The following is a 25,045-nucleotide window of genomic DNA, read 5'->3' on the forward strand; positions in this document are numbered from 1 at the left end:
CTTCATTCAGCTTTAATCCTCAAGTTTCACAGGCTCCTGAACAAACCAAAAATGAAAGCAGCGTGAGGGCTTGCATGAAAATAGGACAGCAGGACCGATGAGAGGTAAACCAGAGGAGGAAACCTTAAAATATATAAAAACTCAAAAGCCAAGTGGCCCTGCAACACTACAGGTGATGCTCAGGTCTTCTTGCAGGAAGAAAAAAATACAAGAAAAATATAGGAATATGTCTTTCCCTGTTCTAGTTTTCAGATCATCTTTCTTTCCAGCAAAGACTTTTAGGTGTGATGATGAATTCTCAATACCCAAACCAGGCATGTTCTTCGGTGCTCAGCTTCTTCTGTATTTCATTATTCTTCCCCTATTCACTGGAGGTGCTTTATTTATTTTCCCCCGTGTTTATTGTATTGTTTATCACAGCTGAATAGCAGCAGCACTGGAAAAGCATTTAAATCAAATAAATGGAGGGAGAGGGATAGGAACAGAACGTATAGTAAAACTGAACTCAGAAACAATACTTTTGGAAGCAGGCTCGCCGTTCCCGTTCTGTAATTAAAAAGGGATTTGAGCTTGAAACAATGCACATGAATCCACGACACTTCTACAGAGTGGTAGGGGCAAGTGATGGGCAATTGCTGGTAAGTAATCCCTCTTGGTAATTTACTGCTTAGAGGTATGATTTCAGTCCTGCAGGAAGAAATATTACAGCTCAAGGTTAATAAATTCCTTAATCAAATCTCTGCATAGAACAGTGAGATCACAGAGATGTACTAGGAGAAGTATAACTACGGCGTCAGCCTTGAAATGGATCCTGTGCTTTGACAAGTCATGATGAATTTGACAATCGCCTATTTAGAGGTGAACAAGACCAGGGTATGCAGTCAGCAGGAAAAGCAATTTTTTGTTTAGAAAATCATACCTGCAGACTCCTTGCTTGCTTTTGGGTAGTTAATTCCGTTCATGATTTAGTGAGACTCTTAAGATTCCTCACTGGCATTACATTCCTAAACAGCAACGACCTCACACACAGCTTCCCACCTTCTTCAGCTGGCAAGGAAAGCCCACGTTCCCCCTCCAAAACGACAAACCTGCCTCACTTCTACCTATCTGAACCACCTCTGGGTCTGTCTGCAGCAATGTCCCAAATCCAGCTGCAACCATCAGAAACCCCCCACAGCACAAACCTCTCCTCAGGGATTTATCTGCCACAAGCAAATCTACCCCGGCCTGTGCCCTGCATTGTCTCCTGACCCCCGTGCTTACCTTCCAGGCACGGTGAAGTGTCTCTGGATAAGATTATCTGAGGCGATGACCACGGCGAACAGTCTGCCCTCCTGACGTGAAGCCCAAACACCTGCCCGCACGGATTACCTCTCAAACAGTCTTCCCATGGAAGGTGGGAGGATAAGCACGTCACGCGTGCCCTTTTTGCTCACCGAGACGTCTCACCTCGCTCTGCAAGTGAGATGGCCCAAACCCAAAACAAGCTGCCTGTCTGCTGCATCCTCGTCCAAATTCCTGCACACCCCGGCCCTCTCAGCTGGCAGTATCTTTACTCTCTGATGAAAAGAAACGGAAGAAACAATGGTCCTGCTTTTAGACGACACCCGCCGAAATCCCTCTTCAAACAGGAGTTGTTCAGCTGCCCTTGCCACTGACAGCAGCAACAAAACCCATGAAATTATCCACTGCTTGCTGAATGATTGGCAAATGGAGGCTGAACACAGCCCGAAGGTGCGGGGAGCGGCCTCCTACACAGCTCTCCGGCACTTGGTTTGTCAAAGAAACCCCCAGAAGGATTATTTACAAACACAACCCGCTCTTCCAACAGCACTAATTCCGAAACCTTAAAATGTTGCTTAACGTCGTTTCAATCAAGTGCTAAATTTCTAATGATTTATTGCCTTCAATTTTTTTAATTTTTTTTTTTTTGCACCTAATGGGACCACATTCCTCCACAATTAAATCATTGCCTAATTCCTTCCAGGAGAGGTTGTCCTACACACCCAACAAGCACAAACCAACGTAACAGTTCTTTACCTCAGACAAGCCTTACAAAAGTAAAAACGTCAATGTTTTTAAGAACTGTACTTCAGTCTATGTACTTATGTAACGGAAGAAAAAACAGTAGGCTTACGGAAGTCTTCTAAAGTAAATATTTTAACTGTTTTAAGTTCATCACTCTAAACAAAACCAACACGAAGATGTGGAACACAATAAAAGAATGCTTGGCTGTCTATCAAAAACATTCATAATGTGCATTGTTGGTCGGTTTTTTTATTTCTTTTTCCTTAAGAGTTTGGGTTTTTCAAAGATATCTGCATGGATTAGACGCTCCGCTCCCATTAACGCTCAGCCACCACTGGCCGACACAGCGTATCTGGGATCGTGTACCTTCTTAAAGGTCATTCTTTACAAGTAATGCAGTCTTGAGAATTTTGATTAAAAACCGTGTAGAGGCTGTCAGATGATCAGCATTTGATGGATATAAGCAGGGACTCTAAACAGGCATCCGGAGAGGGAATAACTCTACAACAGACTCAAGGTCACGTTGTGGTACACCAGATGTGATTCAAGGTGAGACAGCGGCAGAGAAGATTCACACCCGACAGAGAAGCCCATAGATTTTTTTTTCCTTAACATTAATAAAGGCGATAATCAAAGTAGCTGCAACGGGAGAAAAAAAATCATAAATCATAAAAATAATAAAACATTCCTTGCATGTTTAGTTAGGTCCTAACTACTTTCGTTTCACGTAGCAGAAATATCGAACAGCAGCCCATTGCACACCAAACGCAGTACCTACATGCATTACGCTGGTTATTTTTATAACACATTTGTCTTCTGCTGCTGCACGCAGGATACAAGGGGGCAGCCCACTGGCCTGTTCCCCACCAGCCCTAAAAAGCACCAGTATCAACGCCAGCAGGGGCTGGAAGGGCCCGATACACACAATCGAGAGTGGGTTTCATGGCCACAGCCAAGCTGGAGCACACAATCCGTCTGGCTGCCTGACAAGAGTGGGATCAGTTGGTGCCTCACCAGTTCACATCGCTCCCACCCGCCTTCTGCTCTGTGGCAGCATCGTGTGCCGAGTCAGTGCATGTCCCAAGGCGAGGAAAACGAGCTTCAGCCCTCTTCCCCATGCAGCAGGCTTGTGCCACGGTGAGGAACATCGGGGACCTCACTGTTAAAACACCACACACGTGTAGTTGTTTCGGTGCTGTGCTGAGGCCCTGCTTACAAACCGAAGTCAGAGCGAGGAAATCGAGCAGCCTGCAGCAGTCGGCAGCCCAGCGAGCTGCGGTGTCATGGGACTGACAGAGCGTCCCTCGCATCGCGGGGCTCTCGGCCCGTTTCGTTTCAAAGGCTTAACCCAGCTCCCAGTCACAAGGGCAACAGGAAAACCAGAAAACGCAAATGCAGAAGTCACAGCTAATCCTCTCCTAACCACACAGAAGCGGCACGCGAGCCATCAGCATCCTCACACATAACACACGGCCCCATCCTGCACCAAAGCCCACCGCGCTGCACCCAAGGGGCCCGGGGCTGTGTGGATGTCCAGTGGGGCTCAAAAGCAACAACGAGACCCCTCAACTTAATGGCAAGTAGCGAGCAATGACAGTTCTTGAAGGAGCAGCTATGTATTGTTTATTCGTGTCGTTTCACCTAGAAAAATGGAGCACGACCGTTTCACCCCCAAAGAGCTCAGCACCGTCAGCGGGCAGCGCTGTCGGCCTGCCAGCTTCAGGCTGCTGAGCGAGGAGGTATCAGCAAACTGATCCGGCTGAGAGCTCTCTCCTTTCCCCTGCCACGATTATCTTCAGCCAGCTCAGATCCTCTTTGGGCAGGAGCCTACGGCTCCATCAGCTTAACAGCAGCACAGAAACACCGTGCAAGGTGGCAGCACGTCGTGCCAGCGGGCACCGAGTGAGGGACACGCCCTGCAGAGCCCCATGAAGCAGGGATCAGGGATAACCCTGCTCTCCCCCGACACTTTTCATCCATTTTGGATGCCCGAACTTCTCCCTGCCCTTCTTTTATTGCAACCTGCAAGCCACAGGGTGAGGAGGACCGATGTTAGCCAGCTATAGCCACGGGCAGGAGTTTGGACTACGTGACCTGCTCGGGTTGCTTCTGATCCCGATGATCCCGATGTCCTGTGAAGGCAGGAATGCAAGAGGGTGCGGGGAAAGTGATGAGGCAGCTCCTCAGCACCCCACTCGCTGCAAAGCAGCTTTTGTTCCATCGGAAGGAAAGCGGTTTCACTGTGAAGGAAAAAAAGCTACAAGCAACGATACACAATTGCGCAGCATTAAAGTTTGTGGTTTTAAAAAAAAAACACAACAAAAAGCATTTGTGGCAAAGACGGACAGGTCTCACCTTGCCTACAGAACTTTTCCGTGGGTACCTGCTTGCTGCACAGTTCCTCCCCACAGAAGAAAATCGCTAGTCACAGAGCCCCAACTCTTGCTAATATTCTAGGACAGATACACGAATCACTTCAGTCCTAAAAATCACCCCGCAATATGCCTCCCTTTTTGAATTTTGACATTTTCTGAGGACGCATGGCTTGTGTTTGCTTAAGATACAGAGGTAAAGCATTTCGGGCAGTCACACCAGCGAGAATTGCATCACTGTGGTGCTCAACCTGCCGACCAGGACAGCAAGATAAAACCAAGTCCTCCCCAGAACACAAAGACAATTGCATTTCCTTTTTTCCCCCTTCATCCTTGACAAGCATTTCACCTGTGTAGCTTACTTAGGCTAAATCCTGGGCACCTGCGCATCCACACCTACCCGAAGCATACAGAAAAATTTGGCCTGTGTAAAAATAAACACAGAAAACTGACCATAAAATTGACCTCGATCAGGAGACAGTCATGACGCTCTATGCACATCCCATCAGCAGCACTTGACTCTCACGGCTCCCTGCGAGCGATAATCCCAGCCGCCCAACCTGAAAACACGGCGCAGCATTTTAACCACCACCACGTAGCAGGAAGTCCCAACAATTAACAAGCTGTGCCTCGGAGCAAGGAGCTCTCCAGACACAACCAAAAATCTCTTATTATCCTGCTCTTGTCTAAAGGAATGCTAGAGAAAGTCTTGAATTTGCAAACTTGAGCCGCCAGCCTTTAAATATTTATGCTCATGTTTACTTTTAGAAAAGAGAGAAATCCCATTCACTTAAGAGGAAGTTAAGCAAATGTAGGCACACAGGACCGAAGCCTGAGAAAATAAGGCACTCTTTTTAACCTCAGCAAAAAACAAAAACAAAAACCCAACAAAAACTCGTCTTCTGAAGCCGGAACCTGCACCCATCCCATCCTGGGGAGCCGGCCTGCAGAACGCAGCCAAACGTCTCATAAACGACCCGACGAGCGTGTTTGGAGCCTCACGGTCACACAGCAGCAAAACAATTCATCTAAGGAACGGTCAGGTTTCTTCCTGCAGACAGCAGCTCTTCTGAAGCACTTGGTTTGTGTTACTACTTCTCAAGTATTTCACATGCCAGCGGAACCGCGGTTCCATTTTATTTAGGAAAGAACTGGAAGCGGGAATTTCTACAAATCAAGTTAAAGCAGCCAGGACGCTTCAGCAGAAATAGCTCAACAGCATCGTTCCCCCCCATAAATGTACTTTTAAAGGAATTATACTCAACCGCTCCACGGTTTGAACGAGAACCAGAATTTGGCAGAAAATGGCCTTCTAATCAGAGACACGCTGCTTGCTGTGCTCACTAAGAAAAAACAACTCCAAACCTGACAAATGCCTTGAGAAACACTCACATCGCTTCAGCTCGCGGTTTCGCTAAACACTGGCAGCTCGAGACCACGAAAACTTCGGGATTATGGGGCAGGCTTGGTCCCAGACCCCATTCTTCCTCGCTGGCTTTGCATGTGGAGCTGTGGAACCAGCACGGGGAGCGGCACCGTCCCTGTGCTCCCAGTACTCCCCCTGTTGACTCGCGGCCGACGCGAAGGAGCGATGGATCCATCCCCACTGGGAATCCCGAGGTGCCAGAGCTGGAAACCATCCTTAGGGAAATCAAGTGGCGGACGGGCAATTAGGATTTCTGGTACAGCTCTGCCTCGAAATGGGCTAAATTACGGCCGTACAGGTAACCTCAGGTTTCGTGTTTCCCGGGCGCCTGACCTCGCATGCTTAACATTCTCAGAGGTTTTCTTGCAAACCTGATGAACGCTCACTAAGACGGACATGATAAGAAATAATTCAGGCACACGACATTTAGATGTTTGGCCCAGTATGAAAAATGGAATCAAAGGTTCCCAAAGATTTGGGTAGAGTACTACTAGGTAGCACATGTAAGCACCAGTGTTTTTAAAAGATACTGCAACAGCAGACGTCATGTCAGCCACTTGATACCTTTAAAGCTTACAATGCAGATCCCCACAAAAAGAAAAAAAAAAAGGCAAAACTGAATTTTACAAATCATAACTGCAGCTGTGGATGCGTAGAAGAAATAAATTTGAGGCGCGCACATGCTGCAAAGCTGAATCTACATTTTGATACTCTTTAAGAAATAAGAAAATCAAGTGATCCAAATGAAGCAGCAGCTTGGTTCCCTTCAGATTCATCACAGTTGCCACCGACTGACCATGGGATTTTAATCTGTAACGTCATCCCCGTTTGTCCACTGCTAGTATCGAGTTGCACCATCATTGATAGACCGGGAAACAAGAGCTTATCACTCGCCGGTCACGCTGCTCAATTATCTCCCCTGCTCCAAGCAGCCTGGACCGAGAGCTTTCAAAACAGCCTTGAGGATGGAAAAACGGGGCCAGGAGGGAGAAGCTGCCACGAGCAGAGCAAGGCGGTCAGCCCGCAGGTCCTCTAGGGCAGGACGCACGGGGAAACACCCCAGAGCCCGGCACGAGCATCCCAGCACAGAACAGCCCTCGATAAGGGAGAACAGGGCGATTTCTCACTAAATTTAAATTTAAACAACTGGATAAGCCGCCACGATTGACATTTACTCATAAAACGTCAGGGCAAGCGTGATTATCACGCGGCCCCGGAGCAAGTGACCGAGGAGGAGATGCCGCCCGGCGATAACGCCCGTCTCTGTGACCCCGCGGGCAGCTCGGCACGGCGGTGTTCGGCCTCGTCCCTCGCTCCCGTCATCCCCACCACCGCCACGCACGGGAAGGCGACGCTCACACCTCGCCTCCGAGCGCTCCTCGGGGAGGAGAAGCCGCGAAGGCAGCCAGAAAGCCATGTCCCCAGCTGGGAACCTCTTCGCGGTGACGGGACCATGGGTTAAGGCGCGATGGGTTTAGCACAACGCCACGCTGGGGATCAATCCCCGCAGCGGAGCTCTCCTCGCCACCACGCCGAAATCTCCTGAAATCGCTCCCAAAAGGGTGCACGAGGGCTGCAGCAGGGGCTGGGCGAGCTCCGGGCAATGCCCAGCCCGGCTGCGGGGCTCTCTGCGGGGAGAAGCCCGCAACAAAAGGCACCCCCCGGCTCCCCGCCTCGTCGCGAGGGGGGTCATTCGTGCCGAAAAAGGGGACGATTCGCACGGATTTAGGAAAATTCCAGAAAGCAACAGTGCCCGCACCTCCCCGGGAAGGGGCTGGAAGGGGCTGGGGGGGGGCGTGCGGGGGCACCGGGATGGAGGGGGGGGGGCTGGACAAGGGGGGGACCGGAGGGTGCTGAGAGGACCAGGGGGTGCTGAAGGGACCGGGGGGGTCCCAGGGGAGGCGGAGGGGACCCGGGGGGGGCACCGGGGAGATGCCGGGGGTGACAGGGGGGGACCGAGGGATGCCGAGGGAGTACCGGGGGGTGACGAAGGGAAACCGGGGGGTGACGAGGGACGCCGAGGGGCTACCGGAGGACACCGGGGGGGGGGCACCGAGGAACCGCTCCTCCGCGGGGCGCTCCCCGGGACACGCCGCCCGGCCCCGCAGCCGCTCCCCCGGCGCTGTCAGCCCCCTCCCGCTCCCTCCCCGCCGGTACCTCCGCGGGCGGAACAAAGGCGCTGGGTGCAGCCCCCCCCCCCCGGTTCTCCCCCCCTACGGCCCCCGCCGCTCACCTGGGGGGTGCCGGGCGCGGCGCATCCCGGCCGCCGCCGCCGCCGCCGAGGGGCCTCGCGCCGCGGGTTGGGGGGGGGGGGGGGCGGCGGGGAGGGAGGGAGGGGCGGGGGGGGGCGGCTCGCGCGCTGCCCGCCCGCCTGCCCGCGCGCCGCCGGGTGGGGACGGGAGGGGAGGGGGGAGGCGCCGGGGGAGGGACACGCCCACTCCGCACAAGCCACGCCCACTCTGCCCAAGCCACGCCCACTTGGTCTAAGCCACGCCCACACGGTGCGGTCCCGCCCCCCGGCCGCTTTGCGACGCGCCGCTCGCCTGCTTTACGGCAGCGCCCGGCAACCGGCCGGCGCCGAGGAGGCAGGTGAGGGAGCGGCCCCGCGGTTTTGGGGTGAAACGTGAGGAAAAAGGGGTTTTGGGGAGCAGGGCTGATAGGGTAAGGGTAGAGGGGTGTCTGCGTTGTGCCGGGAGGGGGGTTGGTCGCCGGGGAGGAGCGGGAGGGGCGGCCCCGCGGCTCGCAGCCCACCCGGGCCCTCCTCGGCCCTCAGGAGCCGGCCGCGGGCAGCCTGAGGCGGTGCCAGGGGGGCCCCACAACAGCAATAACAACAACAACAACAACAACAACATCAACAACAATAATAACAACAATCACACCGCTGCGCCTCTTTTTGCCAGCTGCCCCGAAACCCAGGCTCTGCCCCGCACCAGGAGCCCCAGCCGGGCACGGAGCAAGCTGGGGCCGGCAGCCACGGACCCCTCGTCCCGCCGCGGAGACCCGGAGATGCGAGGACGGCGGCCACCTGTGGGACCCGTGTAAGAGCGCGGCCGTGTCAGGTCGGTAACCCTGAGGGGGTCCCGGAGCGGGTGGGCTTGCTCGTGGGGCTGGGTGGTGGTTGGAGCGATCCTTTATCCCTCCCCCTGCTGCTCTTGTCAAAATCAGGTAAGCCAGCACTGCTCTGAGGAGCCAGGGATCATGGCTTTTGCAAATCCCAGCTGCTGACACACAAATAAAGCAAAGGAGGCAGACTCCTGCTTGTAACCCAGAACAACTGTTCCAGGCCTGCATCAGTGTTTATTCCTATTTTCATGAAAACCTTGGAACAGAGCGTGCTGAGCCTTCAAGGAGGCAAATCCTGGCTGGGTTCAAGCAGAGCCACTTGGAGCCCAAAGACCCTTAACGCTGGATGCATTGGGATCCACGTCCCAGCTCCTCTATGGGTTTGCCTTTAGCATCAGCGGGAGCTCTCTGACAGCACATGCCTTCTGTGACACAGTGCTTTCAGTCCTTGCTGCTGGCCCTGAGCAGCTCTGAAGGGCGCGTGGGGCTGTGGAGGGTTTTCCTGTGAGCCACCCAGCACAACTCACGAGCAGCTTCACAAATGCCAGATGGCGGTGAAATTACAAGTAGTAGCTCGTGGTGGTAAGGCACTTGCTATAACCATTCTCCCTTCCTGACTGTAGGAGGAGGCCACATGTCCCTCTTTTTTATCTTTGACAAAAAATAAATAAAGCTGTGTTGCTGCAGAGTGGAAAATTAACAGAACACAGGATGCTCGCATCTGTCCATTGCCTGTAATCACATTTCGACTGGCCTGGAAAGCTACTGGGTGTATTTTGTACATCGCTGGGAGATGATGATGCAGAAAAAAAATGTGGTAAAGGAGAATTCGGGGCTCTGTGTGGGTATGTGTAAAGTTATGTGAGCAGTGACCCTCTGACCCCCTTAAACTGGTCACTTCACGCTTGTGTGATGTATCACACAAGAAACATGTTTATAATTAAGCATGGTACTGTGTTAGAAACATGGTTATAATTAAGCATGGTACTGTGTTCCTGGGACTTGGTTTGGATTTTTTGTGTTGTTTTTATACCACAGGCTGTTGCAAAGGATTTGCTCCATAAACTTGGAAATGGTTTGAGTTCGTTAACATAGGAAGCGTGTCCAAATACCATTGTGCTTGGCTCAGTGTAAATAACAATGACTGCTCCCCTTCCTTTTCAGTGACTCCTGCAGCTTGGCATGTGCCGGGTCTATCGGTGATGCACAAATAGTTATTAGCTCTCCAAGACATTCTACCTCGGCCCTTCCTTCCGCCGTATGACACACGCAGCGTGTTTCAGCCATTCTGGTGCTTGTGAGTCACGTGCGCTGTGGCCCTGCCAAGACTTATTAGATCTAAATCTCTCTGAGATTATGCATACCTGGACAGGAAGGGTTTTTTCATGATTCATGTTGCAGTGAGAAGCACAAATCGTCTTCCTGAGGTGTAAACAACAACACGTGATTTCTTTCCCCTATCATAACAGATAATTAGTGTCTTCTTCACAGTGAATCATACCGAAGCAATCTTATCGTTATTAGTTTGCACACAGCGCTTCGAGAAACCCCAAGATGTTTTCGTGCCGCATTTGGCACAGACGAGGAGAGGGTGAGGCAACAGCACTGCTGCTGCCCGAAGCTGCTTTGCTCCCAGACAGCCAAAGAGATGCCTCGGGGCTGATGCTGCATTGCAGCAGAGGAGCAGCCCAGGCAGAGGATGGGGGAATGGAAGGAAAAGAGGGCTGCTGCAGCGGGGTGAAAGCAGCCATTTGTGTTTGGAAGATCCCATGGCTCAACCCCAGCCTGGTCCCAGACGGTTCACCATTGCCTGCTGAGCAGCACCTCCTAGCGTGCTGCAACCTCCTTCTGGAAACGCTTTAATCCTCCCAGCCAGGAAGGCAGCAGCTTCTGAGAAGGAGCTGTATGTAAGCTAGAGGTGGCCCTGTCACTGGGCTGAGCGTAGGAACCAGGAAAGAACAGAATTAGGGGATGCACAAATAAAGCAGAAAAGAGGCTGATGTTTTGCCTGGCAAACCCAGGTGAGTCCCCTGAAGATGTCCTCAAACGTGGGTGGGGAGACCGAGGTGCTAGCATCTGCTTGCGTTACCAGATGGCTCCTAAGGATAAGCAGCCACTGCTTGTGGTAAGCAGGCACAGATTAAGAGGACACAGCATAGTCTGGACAAACAAGGAGGAAAAGGTGGGACAGAGCAGGTCAGGGCGAGGACCCACTTCTGTCTGGAAGGATGTCAGTGCTCGGTGTGCACAGACTGATATGGGAGGGTTGTGAGCAGCCAGGTGGCCACATTCGCCTGCAATAGCCAACAGCAAAGACAAAGCAAAAGGGCTTCAAAAACAAGATGGAGTGACTCAGCCTGTGTCCGTGCGGAATTTCAAAACAGTTTGGAGCTGGGAGAGCTTGAGGCATCTGGTCCATGTGGCCGGTTGCAGTGCCATTCACCAGGTTTCTCTGCTACCAGAGATGGGATGGTCTGACGCAGTACTGACACTCTTCCCTTCTCAAGATCACCTTCATAGCCGTGCTTGTACACCTGCTGCAAGACAACTTCCTGAACCCAAATTCAGGAAGCTTAAAATAATCAGTATAACATCTTTTATGAGCAAAATGTTGGTGAGTTAAAACCCAAGCTGAAAGACAGAGATGCTTGGTGGATTTGACAGCTTCGCTAGTACAAGAACTACTGAAATCTTTAGCAGGTATCTAGAGAATTGTCCTAAAAATTCCCACGGCAGGGAGCTGGTTTGTTTGTCATCTTGTTGTGCTTGGCTTCTCCTTACCGCAGCCGTGCCTCTTGTGCTGGCGGACCAGCAGGTTTTCCTGGAACAGGTCACGCGTCTGGCACGGAGCTGCGGCACTGTCTGCTGGGCAAAGGGGGACGTATGCCATCAGGCAGGCTTGAAAAGACTGTTTCTAATGAATACCAGTGGTGCAAGGCGTTACAGTGGTTGTCACCATGCAGGTAAAACGCTGCAATGCTGACTGATTTCTGCTAGGTGAAGATTTTTGTGTTTTTTCTATGCAAAGCACGGAGCTGAAGGAATGCTGGCAGTTTCTGAGCAGGAACTGCTTTGAAACCACCCACAGCACAAATGAAGATTGTAACCATGAGGCTTTTTATCTCCTCAGAGACACAGACTGCTCCTAGAGCAGCACGAGCAGCCAGCTCAGCCTGTCGCATACTGCAGACAAGGAGCCTGTCCTCAGCCTTGCCCTCTGGCAGGTGGTGCCAGTGCTGCTCCTTCAGCCTGGGAGACTTGGTTTTCTGCTAGCTGAGAAGGAACACGACATAGCTGTGGCTCTGTGTCTTGTCAAAGGTGTGGTCTAATTGCCTAATTTCTCTCCTACCCTTCTTGTGTTGCAGCTTCTGAAGTTTCCTGGAGCGCAGCGGCCCCTACCCACGCAGGATGGACCCTGTTGTTCTCAGCTACATGGACAGCTTGCTGCGGCAGTCAGACCTTGCCTTGCTGGAGCCCCCGAACTGGCTTAACGATCACATCATCGGCTTTGCCTTCGAGTACTTTGCCAGCGACCAGTTCCAAGAATTTAGCGATCAGGTTTGCTTTATCAGTCCCGAAGTGGCTCAGTTCATCAAATGTGCCCTTAGCCAGGAAGAAATAGCCATATTCCTTCAACCACTAGACCTTCTCCACAAGAAGCTGGTGTTCTTGCCCATCAATGACAACTCCAACCAGGCTGCTGGGGGCACGCACTGGAGCCTACTGGTTTACTTCAGGGACAAAAAGTGCTTCGCCCACTATGATTCCCACAGTAAGTGCAACTCCGTCCATGCCAAGCAGGTGGCGGGGAAGCTGGAGGCCTTTTTGGGCAAAAAAGGGGGCAAAGTGACCTTCGTGGAGGAGAAGGCACCAGCCCAGCAGAACAGCTATGACTGTGGGATGTATGTGATCTGTAACGCCGAGGCTCTGTGCCAGGGATACTTCAGGGGCCACCAGGAGTCTTTGCTGCAGCTCCTCACCCCCTCCTACGTCACGCAGAAAAGAGCAGACTGGAAAGCCCTCATCACCAAGCTCGCCCAGAAGTGATGCTCGTCCCCACCACCGCCTCTCCTGTCGCCATCATCACCCCCAGTGCCTGAGGGAGGTGCCCAGGCGCAGGATTTTCCCCAAAGAAGAATGTAACCCCTCCAGCACTGCCACAACCCGCAGTGCCCTCCTCCCAAAGCCTTAGTCTCCTCTGGAAATCACTGGCCTTTGAACTTCCCACCAGTAAAGCCCCTTTGCTTTCAAAGGAATCCTCCTATCAGTGCCGATTTATTTATTTATTTATTTATTTATTTTACACTAATTGCTGTGGCAAAATGAGGTGCTAAAGATAGTTCTCCACCTCTGCCCAGCAGGCAACACGCCCTCGTTAGGTGGCTTTAATTAGCTGTGGGCATTGCTCTTCTGGCCAGGTTTAGCAATCACCTTTAAATACAAGCCCCAAACACTTCATTATGGACTTTCCTAATTTGTGCCTACAGCTCAGTGTGTTTGAGAAGCCTGGATTTAGCAGCAAGGCTGCAGAATGCATGACGCTGGGATGATTGTGTCAAGTGATGAGACTCAAAAGAGAATGCTGTGATTATTTAAAGATTGGGGCAGGAAAAAAAAAAAAAGCTGTCTTCTTCAGATAGGTGCTCCTAGGCTGCATCAAGGTTGCTTTTTTTTTTTCCTTCCCCTTTTTTCCCCCCCTTCCCCACCTCTGTCTGCTCTGATTACAAATTAAAGCCTGACTCTGAGCTGCTGGAAGATTAATAGGAAGCTGAGAAAACAAATCCTAGAAAAGGAAACTTAATTGAGATGGAAAGTGACACTCAGGCTTTGAAGTTTCTTTTCTCATTACAATTTTAGGTCATCTCCGTTTGGTGGGGAGGGTTCTGCAGTGCTCCCCAACTCTTGTTATCATTTGCTGTGCTTTCTCTAGCACAAAACCAGTTCTTGCATTACTCCAGATAAAAAAAAGAAAAAAAAAAAACATACCAGGGAGAACAAAGGGGCAGAATTTGAGGTATAAAAGCCAAAGATAAGCGCGGTCTCCTTGAAGCTCAAGATTCAGTCCTTAATATACTTCTCTCACGATCGGCCTACACGAAACACACTTTTCCTCCAGTGCTGAACTCCAAATGGGATCTAAGAGCAGATCCTATTATTAAGAGACAGGACTGGCAGTGGGAAAGCAAACAAGATGGCGTTGCAGGATAAGGAATAATCTATGACCTCCTGAGAAACGAGGAGCCAGTTGTTCGGGTGGTGTCTGGCAGAGCAACCACACCCCTGGTGCCAACTGGACCAGAGAAATCCAGGACAAAAATAACCTGCGGAAGAGGTGAGGGATTGTTTTCAACCTGCAACTCCTCACCCGGCTCATTTGCAGCCCAGTCCCACAAGTGCTGGTACCAGCACAGAGTAGGATGGGGCGGAAACATCAATTTCCCTTGTTTTGAAGAAAAAGGTAAGTAGATACAGCCCCACAGGCTCCTCCAGAACCCAAACAAACCATCACAGACAGCAGTGGGGCGAAACGAGGCTCCGAGCCGCTACTGCCAGCAAGCAGCCAGCAGCACAGGGCTCTCCTCCCAGCACCAGCGCTCCCTGGAAGAGCACCTCCACCACTCAGACAGATCCAAAACCACAGAAGTTGCCCCAAAGGGCATCGAGTTGCTTGCCGAGGGGATTTCTTTTTGAGCGTGGGGCCCGTGTTGCTGAGACAGAGCTATACCACTGCCACCGAGGCTGAGCCTGCCATTACCCAGGTGTAACACCTCCACGCCCCACCGCCTGCCCCGCAGCACCGAGTACAATCACCGCTCAGAGACTGCAGGCGAGCTGCTCATTGAATGCAAACGAACACTTCTGTCTGTGCTGTGACAACATCACCTCCCTCATCTTCCTCCCTGCCCAAGCAAGAGGAGGGAGTGAAGGAAGAAAACGCCTCCAGGGTCCCACTTCTTCCCTGGGGAACCACGAATAAAATTTAATTGAAGCCCTACGCTTGTTGTCCCTTCTTTTGAGAGTACTTACAGCCAGCACCCAGCAGAGCGGTGGCTCCGGCTGTCCTGCAGCACCGTGGCATCGCGTCTGCGGTGGCTGTGACTCGGTGGCAGAGTCCTCCTCCGTGCAGGCACTGCTCCTGGGGCTGGTAAAACGAGGGAGATTTGTGGAGCTGGTGAGTGCAGGAACTCCACCAGCACCTGTGTGGGCTGATTCAATCGCTCGTGATGGACATCCACCTGCCCGAGCCTCTGTCCCACACCAGGAGGCTGCTGGAGACGGTTGGTGCACCCTGAGCTTCTACGTGGTGTTTCTTTACACAAAGAAAAGTAAATACGCTCAACCAGGCGTCACCGAGCTCAGGAGAACAGGAGCAGACAAACACCCTCCAGAAAAGAAAGCAACCAGCTTCCAGCAGAAAGGAGCTCCCAAATCACACCAGGGTCCCCAAAAAATCAGAAAAACTCCAAACCTTCTCTGCAAGCATATACGGGAGAGCAGGGGAAACCAGGAGGGGCAAATTCCCAGTGCTGGGACAGAGAAAATTCCTACACAGCCTCCGCAGAGATGTGCGTGCAGTGCTCACACAGCCTTACCTCATCACCCCGTGAGCACTTGCGTACGCCCATGGGGCGGGCGTGGGGTGGTGGCAGCACCCCGTGGCTCCGGCTGGGCACCTCGCCGCTGTGCTCACCTTCGTGGCTGGGAAACAAACCCCAAAAAGGTGTTTTTTGAGGGAGAAGCAGGGGAAGATGGTTCAGTATCTCCTGCTTTGCGTTCGCTGCAGGGTGCCCTTCCTGGAATACAAAGCAGGTCAGCATGGAAACCTGCTCCAGAAGCCTCCTTTCCCACGTGAGGTTTCATCCAGTCCCTGCGGTGCCAGCCCAAATAAGCCCGGTCCTGCATTCACCAAAACCGCCCTTCGCTTCTGCCTGCCCACTGCCGTGACCGAGCCAAAACCTTTTTGCAGCATCCCTGCCTTCAGTTCAGCCACCAAACACACTCCCTGCTGGGCTAAAACCACCCAGAACTGTGCAAATACAAGAAAATAATAACAAAAAGAGCTTGGCACTGCGCAAACAGCCATTCAGGGACCTGTGCCAGCCAAACGAGCAGAACAAAACCCCTGAGGGAAGCATCACGGTGCCTTTCCTGTGCCAGTGAAGGATGAGGAGCACCCCAGGGTGCTGAAATCTCCCCAAAAACCGAGGTGATGAGGTGTCACCCGGCCTCGTCCCATTCTCGCTGTGCCCCCCAAAACACGTTCTGAGGGTCAAGGGCAGCAGTGGGTACTGCAGGGCCAGGCTGGGAGGGGGATTTCGGCTGTGGGTGCTCAATGAGGAGGAAGAGGAAGAGGAGGAGGAGGAGGAGGAGGCAGCTGGAGCCTGTCCCCCCGAGCTCCAGCAGCTCAGCACCCCACCAGCAGGCTGACACCGTCCCCAAGGTGCCCCTGCAGTCCCGAAGTCTTTGCTGCCACCTAGTGAAAAATCCCTCCCTAGCACCTCACCCCCTGCTCCCCAAGCTCTGGGTTTCCCAAAAGCTGTCCCTGGCCCTGTAATTTAGAAACAAAACCCCGGGGAACCCGTCCAGAGATCCCTGGGGACCCTTCGTGGCACTTACCTGGTGCTGGAGAAGCGACACCGAGTGCCCCACGCACACCCCGGCGTCCCCCAAACGGTGCCAAACCACTCCGTGTACCTCCTGGCCTCTCCTACGTGGTGATGTTTGGGGCTCAAGAGGTCTGCCAGGGCTGCCCCAAAGGGATGCCACCGGTCCCGAGCCGTGGCATGAGGACAATACCCAGGACCTTCTCCCAACACCAAAATGTAAGCCGTGTCCTCGCCCTCCTTGCACAGAGGGGACACGGTCAGCAACGAGCCAAAGCTCCTGGGACAGCCCAAACACGCGGGAGCACCGAGCACCCCGCTCCGGGGCTCGCAGCCCTTCCCCAACCCCGGCATCGACACAAGGATGCTCGCGGCACTGCTAGAAAATCGTGGTTTTATTTATTTTCATTTAAAATACTTTCACAGCCTTGAGCCAGGCAGCGAGTTCTTTCCCCAGGGCTCAGGGATTTGGCCCCATCAGCACTTTTAGTTCCCAAAAAACAGGAAAAAACAAAAAAACAAAATAACACCATGAAATCGCACAGGTATCCCCTGCCTTCCCGACGCGCCGCCCAAGGGAAGGGTTCAGACAAATCCTGCTCGCTCTGCACAGTGACGAGGGCAAACACACGGAGGGGGCACGTCGCCATCCCGGCTGCTGGCCCGTGACAGCCAGGCCTTTTGGGACATCTTAACGAGGCGAGCGGGGCTAACGAGCCCTTGGTCCAGCACCATTCCCAGGCACGGTCCCTGCAGAGGACGCCTGTTGTGGAGGACCCTAAAGTGCTTTGCGCGGGGCCACGCGCCCCGGGGCCCCTTTGCTCCAGGACAGAAGGGGCAGGGGGAGCCCAGGTTGCGCCCCCATCCCCGCGGTGTCTGGGCTGCAGGAGGGGCTCACGGAGAGGGACAACCAGGCCGGTGCAGCTGCACCTGCCCCAGAGCTTCACCCAGGGCACACACAGCTCATCCACGTGCTTATAGGGCTCCCGGTGAGCCTCAGGTCATCTTTCAACAAGAAAACCCACGTCTGGAGTAAAAAACAGTGACCATTTTAGCAGCAAGTCTTAAGGGGGGGGCTCGCTTCCCTCCCCGAGCCATCATCCGGTGCTAGGGCACGTCGGCGTCCCGGGGAGGAAAGGGGTTCGTAGTGGTAGGGGGAGTTGGCACCCGCGGCCGCGAGCCGGCCGGGCAGTCCTGCGGGGAGCAGGAGGCAGGAGGAGAGGTGTTTGGTCCCATGTTACCGGCTGGGGGGAAGCCGGGCCGCGTGCGAGGCGCGGGGTTCGGCTGGAAGACGGCACCGGTGCCCTCTGGAGGGACGCCACAGCCATGCTGGCCCTGTACACAAAGTGCTACCGTCTGGTCCTCGTCCTGGGCTGGGGGTGACGGTCACCTGCAGGCAGAGAGCGGGGTGAGACAGGGTGAGATGGGGTGAGACGGGGTGAGTGCAACCTGCCTCCCAAAAACATCCCCGTCTGCGGCGCTCGCGCTGCCCCAAGGGCGCTCACCTCCTGTGCCCGCGGGAGAGGTAGTCCCGGTTCAGGGAGCAGAGCTGCTGCTCCAGGCGGAAGATGCGGAACGCCAGGTAGGAGGAGGACACGACCAGGAGGCAGATCCTGGGAGAGGAGGAACAAGCACCAGTGCTCGAGCACACCCCGCGTGCCCCATCCTCCCCAGAGCACGGCCACCCGCGGCGCACTTACAGCACGATGAAGATCTTCAGCAGCTGGTAGTCGGAGGGTCTCAGCTCCGCCACGCAGCTCTGCTCCACCTCCAGCTCCTCCTCCGTGTTTATTGCACTTTCTGCAATGCAAACCGAGAGTCGGTTTCCGCGCCTCCTCCCACGCCGCGTCCCCGGCCAGGCGCAGCCCTCACCTGAGGCCAGGGGCTCCTCGGAGGTGAAGCTCTCCTTGGCGCTGAGGCTGCTGACGGAGGCCCGGTGGATGCACTGGTAGTCGGCGTCCGGCAGGGACAGGGAGAGCGACGCAGGTGACACCTTCCTCCACTTGCCCTCGGGGACGATCACCTCCTGCGGGGAGGAACCGGCGGTGCCGAGGGGGCCGGATCCACACCCGAACCCTCACACAGCTCCACTGAGCACAGCCACGTCCAATGCGCCATCGTGATGGCCTCCACGGGGACAAAGGTCCCTTGGAAGCACCAGGAGATTGCTGCCAGCCCCAAGTCACGCCTGGAGAAACACCTTCAACCCCTGGGATGCCCCATGCAGCTCCCAGCTGCGTACCCGTGGCCTCGCCAAGGAGCGATGAACTCCCCAAGCTTTGGCTAGGGAAAGTTTTGGGACAACTCCACCACGTTTACTGGGGAGCTGCTGGCACCACAGCAACCTCCTGAGCACGTCCAGCAGAGGACACGGCACTGCCCTCGTCTTTAGACCTGCATTTAAAACACCTGAGGGCTGTTCCCCCGCGCAGCCGAGGACCTTCGTGCTGCTCTCCGAGCTGCCAGCCGAGCTCTCGCCCACCACACACCTGCCAGACCTCGCCGCGCGCCCACGGCTCCTCCCGAGCTGCGCGGTGCCGCAGAAACGCGCTCGCTTTTCCAAATGTTTTGACAGAAAAATTACACAGACGCCGCACAGCTGATCGCAGGCTCGGCGGAAAACCCACTCCCAGCCAAAACTGCGGGCGGTGCCAAGAGACGCCGGGGAGGGCACCAAACACTTCGTCCCCCTCGCCTACCGCCTGGCGCGGAGCTCGCGTTGTCCTTGTCCCCAGCCTGCCTCTCACATCGCAGCCCCTTTGCCAGCAGCTCCCCGAGGACCAGCCAGAACAGGAAAAAAAAAAAAACACTTTCTTTTTTTGGGGTAATCCAATCACATTCCCAAAGCGTTATCGGTGTTCGCAGCTGGGAGCTGCATCAGTTTCAGAGGTCGCAGTGAGAGCTGAGAAGCGTTTTGCACTTCAGTCAGAATTTTACGGCTATAAACAACCCCCAGGGAGCGGCTGGCTGTGCCGGTGGCTGCCGTTCTGCTGCAGACTTCCCAAATCCGTCACTTGACTCTTTTTTTTTTAAAGCTGTTTCTGCCCCATCACGAGATTGCTCCTGCACTGCCCTGGGCTCTGCCGGAGCCGTGGGTGAGCCCCAAGCCTTACCAGGGACACGGCATCAGGCTCCTCCGTGAACTCCTTCAAGCTCAAGCTCTTCTTACTCGAAACCTGCAGGGAGAACAAGACGGGCGTTACGACCCACCCTCCTCTCACCGCCTGCTGCCCCTCTCCCTGCTCCAGCTGGGGTTACAAAATGAGATTTTGAGGTTTTCGACTGGTTCACCAGCGGGTCAATGAAGATGAGCTGCTTTAAATCTCACAAGCATCTGATGGGGTTGCTTCCCATTTCCAAAAAAAAACAAAAAACAAAAACAAACCACCACACCCAAAACCCAAAAAACAAGGAATTGCAAAAGGTCCCAGCCAGGCAGAGGGGATGAACCAGAAGAGAGGGGGAAAAAAAGTAATGTTAGGGCAGAGCTGGGCACGTTTCAGCAACAGGTATCTCCAACTTTTCATCCACCAGGTGAAAAGCTGCCCTGAGAAATCTCATATTTGGGAAATCGCGCTGGGCTGCTGGCAGCACGCAACCTGTAAAATGTTTCTTAATGGCAAACCAGTATTACCACTGGGTAAATATCCACGGAGCAGTTTCGGGGGCAGAGCTGCTGTGTCCCACTGGGTCAGGGATGGGGCTGAGTCACCCAAATTGCTGTCCCAGGGGACACCCATCCGGGCAGGAACGGCTCCAGCACCACTTCCCACACACTTCCAAGGCAGGGAGAAGGAGATTCATGATAACCCTCACCTCCAGCCTGAGGACTGATGGATTTCTTCCCCACCTCAGGCTTTTTAATTCAGATTTTTATTATATTTTATAGCATTTCCCACCCCCCAACAAACTTTAGAAGATCTGGGGAAAAGGCAGCGATGCGCATACTGGCAGAACGAGTACTGCTACCAGATTATAAATATTGCACCTACACACCCTGCGAAAGCGAGAGGAGAAACTGCGGGCTCTGCCCCGCTCATCTGTGACCCAGAACAGGTCCCCGGTGGCTCACGGGGACAGGACACCTCCGTGACACCCACGTGACAGGGACGGGCTCTGTCCTGCTGGGATGCTGAGAGCGGCTCTGGCCCCGTGATGCTCAGCAGCATGTCCCAAAGCGGGACACAGCCAGCGTGACACCGAGACACAGGATGGGGACAGGGGGACGTGGCAGGGGGTACCTGCAGGTGCGTGCAGACTCTCCGCAGGACATCGTAGACGCTGTCACGGGAGATCAGCGACACGAAGATGTACTGAAAAACAGAGAGAAGATGAGAGAGAAGAAGGGGGGAGAGGTCTCCAACCACCCCAAGCCCAATCCTTCCTCCAAAAGCAGTCTGACGTGGCCAAACAATTCCTGCTGCCCGGGGTTTGCTGGAGCACCAGTTCTCCAAAGACAGGGCCAGGCAGAGACGTCCTGCCCTTGAATCTTCCCCCTCCGGGAGCTGCATCCCCCTGCCCTCCCCCAGGTATTTATCTCCCTGAGTTTTTCCCCGCTGCTATTTTTGCTGCCTGCTAAAACACAGAGCAGATTTTTCAGGGCCAGTTTTGCTCGGCTGCTGTCCCCACGGGCTCTGAGCAGGAGGTGGTGGAGGAGAACGGGGTCGGGAGCGACCGAGAGCATCCCCCAGCCCGCGGCTCGGTCCAACACACAGAGCCCACGCGATGCACGGCGCAGCCAGGACGGCTGCAAAGGGCAGATGGACCTAAACGCCCAAATCCTGCCTTGTGCTACCCCCTGCTAAAATGCCATCCGCGTAACGTTGCCACGAGCAGCAGCCTTGGCAGGCAAGGACTCGGAGCACTGAGCAGGACGACGTCAGCACATTTCGGCAGAAAACAAGCAGCGCATTTTAAAAGCTCGACCACAGCTCAGCCTCAGCCCATTAACCAAGCTCTCCGCCAGCTTAGGCTGTGTATTGTGGCCCAAACCCCATCCCCTCCTCGGGTTTAAGAAGTTTAAAGGTTTTACTCGAGCCTGGCAGGGATTTGCCAGGCTCGGCCGGGTTTTGCTTGGGGTTTGCTTCGGCTAGAAACAAAGTGAAATTCAGGAACAAAAGCAGAGCTGCAGTGTTTGCCCTGGCCGGCCGCCAGCACGAAGAGCCGCGCTCACTCCCCAAGCAGCCCACGGCTTCAGCCGGCGATGTGAGGCCTTTATCCCCCCCAAAAAATGCCGCAGGGACCCTGGGGAGGGCTCGTTACCTTCCTGCTGGCGGTGGTGGTGATGGCCAGGCCGTTGGGCAGCAGCCGCGCCGTCTTGTGCTTTTTGATGAGCTGGACGGAGACCACCGGGATGACGACCTGGAGGGGAAAACACAGGGCGAGGGGATTTAGCGTGGCCCCCAGATGGCTTTGTCTCCGTTAAAGGCCGTGGCAACCCCCCAGCGTTAAGCTCAGCTTGGAGCCGATCTCTGCTCGATGAAAGCAGCGGGGACGCGGAGAAGGATTCATCCAACACAAACACAGCGAGTCCTTAAGGCTCGTTGCAAGAGGTCCTGCAAGCAAGGTTAAAAACGAGGCAGGCTGCAATCTGTGGCAGAATAACCCCATCGAAACGTGCCGAGCTTTGGGAGTGCGGCACCTCGCTTCCATCAGGTACATTTGTTTAAAGCTGCCAATATAAATAATTCAGCCCGGCTTTGAAGGAAGTCGTTTCTCCCAAAGATCCCCGTCAGCCACAACGTTAACTGGGGAACGTCAGACTGTAAAGCAAGCAGAGAAGTGAAGAGAGATGCAAATCTCCTCCCGAATCCTCTGGAAACCTTTGATCTTCCTTCAGACACCACTGCGGCTTTTATGAGGTTTTGCATTGGGGAATTTTACACCCGACCAGTGTTTGTTTTCCCAAGGCGGATCCTGCAGGTTATCGGAAGAGGCAGAGCTGGGCTCGATGCAGGCAGCTCTCCCCGCTGCATCGCAGGCTCCTGAAGGCAATTCTGGTGGCACTCGGGTGTGGGAAGGGATCAGCAGGCTGCTGGGAGAGCTGTTTGGGACGGGGAGAGGGACACGCGGGGCACCCTGCACCCAGGCACCGCGTTACCTTGATGTCCTTCCCGAAAAGGTTCGCGTAGAAGCAGAGCCAGTTGGGGGAGATGTAAAGCCGTCCCTGGATGAGGATGTCCCTCTGGAGCGCACAGGAGCAAACTGCAAGGCAGAGCAGGGTCAGGCTGGGTGCCAGCACCCCTCAGCCCCTCGCCACCCTCCCCTCGCCGCGCTGCCCACCTTTCAGCACGCTCTCCTCCGTCGGGATGTCCTTGAACAGCTTGTGGTACTGCGAGTTGTACTTGCTGGCAGCCTGCAAAGGGAGCAGAGCAAAATCACCCGATAAGGAGGAGACCCAAACCCACCCTGTTGGTTTTTTTGCAAATTTGCAAATTGCAAATGCATCGGGCTGGGGACATCAGGACCCAGCACCACAGGGATAAGGAGCTCAGGAGGGTCCGCAACAGCAAACACCGCCCTCCCAAAAACATTTCCAGCAAGAGTTTATCTAAGGAGACGCCCAAGTTTCTGCTAGGATGGTTTTCCACCGAGCTCATCTGCAGCCCGTTTATTTTGCCCAGCGGGTTCTCCCTCCATGCCAGCACGATGCAGGGCATGGTGACACTTGCTTTGCGCCCGTCGCGCCGCGCCATCCCGCTGCTTATAGTCCCGGTGCCTCCTCGACGTGCGGCTCGGCAGCGGTTTGCGCCTTGACGCGGTGGTTAAATAACGCTAAACAGCAGGGAAACGCAGGGCAGGAGCTCAGCTCTTCACGTTACATCCGCTCGGTTGCTCCTCCGAGGCTGTGCGGGCAGATTTTTACCCCCGTCCCTCCGGCGGCACAGCTGAAATCCAGGGCAAACGCAGGAGGGAGAAGACGCTTTCCCAGGACACGGAGAAATCCAGCACAGCCCTCCTGCGACAAGGTCACCCCCGCCCCGCGCACCTTGTGGCTGGATGAGCTGGGTTTTAAGAGGATCAAGGCTCAGCATCACCTGGGGGCGGCTCAGACACCCTCCAGAGAGCCACCAGGCTGGTGGCGGGCATCGGTGGGAGCATCTCGGGGCTTTTAGGGGTGAGGAAAAGGACCGAGCCACCCCTGGATGTCCCTTCAGCCCATGAAGCACCTCCAGTCCCAGCACGAACCCGTTGCCATCTCGGGAGCAGCACCCAGCTGCCTGGCGGCCTGCCCGGCGCTCAGAATCCTCCCAGATGCCTCTGAATAATCGGCAAAATATTTTGCTAAATATATCCGCTCTGGCGCAGCGGGACGGGGAACGGCCTCGCCGGGCGCGGGCAGCAACGCGCCTGCTCCCTGCCAGGCGCAGGAGGCGAGGCTGAAGTGGGCCAGGCCTCAAAAAATTAAAAATAAAAGATGGGATCGGGAGCAAGCGGGGGCGGCTTGGGGTGAGAGGAATCTCTCCGTGCCGCCCCGTCCCGTGCCAACCCCAAGCTCCTGCTGCACCGAGGAGCTTCTCCTTGCTCCTGGAGCCCAGGCACGGGGCTGCTGTTGCTCCAGATGTCCCCTTGCTCGCAGGGAGGCTTTGGCTTACCCGGGATTACTCCTGCGTCACGCCGCCAGCTGCAGCGGCTCCGGCTTCACCCCACGGGCAGGGGCTGCCCCGCTCCCAGCACGGGACAGGGCCCGGCTGCTGCTCCGGGAGCCGCAAAGCCCAGCGGACAGAGGGCTCCTCAGCTCCCTTCTCCTCCCGTGGGGGGAAAGTCCCACCTCAGGTGCGATTTGAGCAACCAAACGGCTCAATTAGAAGCGAATTGATTTGCTCGCAAACTTTCAGCTTTCTGCTTTTCTCTGCACAAAGCCCCCAAAATGCTTCCAGGGCAGCTCACGGCCACGAACCGGCCCCCGGCTCCCCGCGTTCAGCTCCCGCAGCCCGGGGCAGGCCCCGAGGGGCGGCTGAGGGCCGGGACTCACCGCTTCCCGGGGGCATTTCTTGATGTCCTCGTCCTTCAGGGCCTCGAGGCTGCGCGACAAGGCGACACCGGGTGAGCGGGGACCGCGGCCCCCGGCACCGGGGAGGGGAACGGGGACAGGAGCCCGGTGCCCGGTGCCCGCCCCCCCCCTCACCTGCCGTCCAGGGCCTCCAGGCTGCGGTGGCCGCGCGCTGCCTGCAGCTGGGGGCGGCCGGGCATGGGCTCGGGGCTCCGCGGGGGCGCCGCCTTCTCGTGCATGGGCGCGGCGCTGCGGGGGGGGGGGGAGGCGCTGAGCGCTGCGGGGCCCCCGCTGCCCCCCCCCCTCCCTCACCCCCCTCCCCCCGCGGGACCCCGGCCCCCGCCGCCCCCCCCCCAGTCCCGGTCCCGGCCCCCACCTGCGCGGCCGCCCCGCGCTGCCCGGCGCCGTCGCTGCCTCGCGGCCCCACGCCGCGCGCCCATTGGCTGCCCGCCGCTCCGCCCCGCGCCCCCATTGGCCAACGCCCCCCGCATCGCCTCACACGCGCGCTCCGCCCACATGCTTAAAGTAGGCGTGGCCTGGTGTAACCCCGCCCCCTTTT

General features: G+C 55.3%; 3 protein-coding genes across 19 annotated transcripts in view; 1 reads left to right on the plus strand and 2 right to left on the minus strand.

Annotated features, from left to right (window-relative positions):
* Positions 1-14,936, minus strand: part of MYO9A (myosin IXA) — a 192,915-nt gene extending 177,979 nt beyond the window's left edge. For 13 of the 15 annotated variants that reach the window (XM_068695738.1, XM_068695739.1, XM_068695741.1 and 10 more), the window contains exon 1: positions 8,060-8,164. The gene's annotated coding sequence lies outside the window, so the exon portion shown is untranslated. Of the gene's footprint in view, positions 1-4,383; positions 4,671-8,059; positions 8,165-14,916 lie in introns of those variants that run through there. The other 2 variants (XM_068695727.1, XM_068695726.1) reach the window with 2 other exon arrangements.
* SENP8 (SUMO peptidase family member, NEDD8 specific) lies at positions 8,277-14,884 on the plus strand. Its single transcript, XM_068695750.1, has 3 exons — positions 8,277-8,415; positions 8,727-8,885; positions 12,255-14,884. The coding sequence occupies exon 3, from the start codon at positions 12,298-12,300 to the stop codon at positions 12,934-12,936; it is 639 nt and encodes a 212-aa protein (XP_068551851.1). The 5' UTR covers positions 8,277-8,415; positions 8,727-8,885; positions 12,255-12,297; the 3' UTR covers positions 12,937-14,884.
* Positions 14,937-16,870: 1,934 nt separating the features above from the next.
* Positions 16,871-25,005, minus strand: GRAMD2A (GRAM domain containing 2A). Of its 3 annotated transcripts, none has more exons than XM_068695747.1 (11): positions 24,863-25,005; positions 24,622-24,735; positions 24,469-24,517; positions 22,776-22,848; positions 22,594-22,697; positions 21,756-21,854; positions 20,735-20,806; positions 19,607-19,669; positions 18,194-18,519; positions 17,999-18,106; positions 16,871-17,883 (listed from the first exon to the last, which is right to left on the minus strand). In XM_068695747.1, exons 2-11 carry the CDS (start codon positions 24,723-24,725, stop codon positions 17,880-17,882), a joined length of 1,002 nt encoding a protein of 333 aa, XP_068551848.1. In that variant the 5' UTR covers positions 24,726-24,735; positions 24,863-25,005; the 3' UTR covers positions 16,871-17,879. The 3 variants fall into 3 exon arrangements, with proteins under 3 accessions (XP_068551848.1, XP_068551849.1, XP_068551850.1); XM_068695748.1 differs by lacking the exon at positions 24,863-25,005 and having other exon boundaries at positions 18,194-18,293; positions 18,366-18,519; positions 24,622-24,849; XM_068695749.1 differs by lacking the exon at positions 16,871-17,883 and having other exon boundaries at positions 17,995-18,106; positions 18,194-18,293; positions 18,366-18,519; positions 24,863-24,890.
* Between the last annotated feature and the right edge of the window lie 40 nt (positions 25,006-25,045).

This window comes from Anas acuta, chromosome 12, assembly GCF_963932015.1.
Source record: "Anas acuta chromosome 12, bAnaAcu1.1, whole genome shotgun sequence".
NCBI lineage: Eukaryota > Metazoa > Chordata > Aves > Anseriformes > Anatidae > Anas > Anas acuta.

Bases quoted from the DNA above. Each gene is read 5' to 3' on its own strand.
- SENP8 (XM_068695750.1), top strand. From the start codon at position 12,298: ATGGACCCTGTTGTTCTCAGCTACATGGACAGCTTGCTGCGGCAGTCA.
- GRAMD2A (XM_068695747.1), bottom strand. From the start codon at position 24,725: ATGCACGAGAAGGCGGCGCCCCCGCGGAGCCCCGAGCCCATGCCCGGC. The intron at 22,849-24,468 runs GTGAGTCCCGGC...CTCCCTTTGCAG, and splicing joins AGAAATGCCCCCGGGAAGCG to GCTGCCAGCAAGTACAACTC. The intron at 18,520-19,606 runs GTAAGGCTTGGG...TCCTCCCCGCAG, and splicing joins AGCCTGATGCCGTGTCCCTG to GAGGTGATCGTCCCCGAGGG.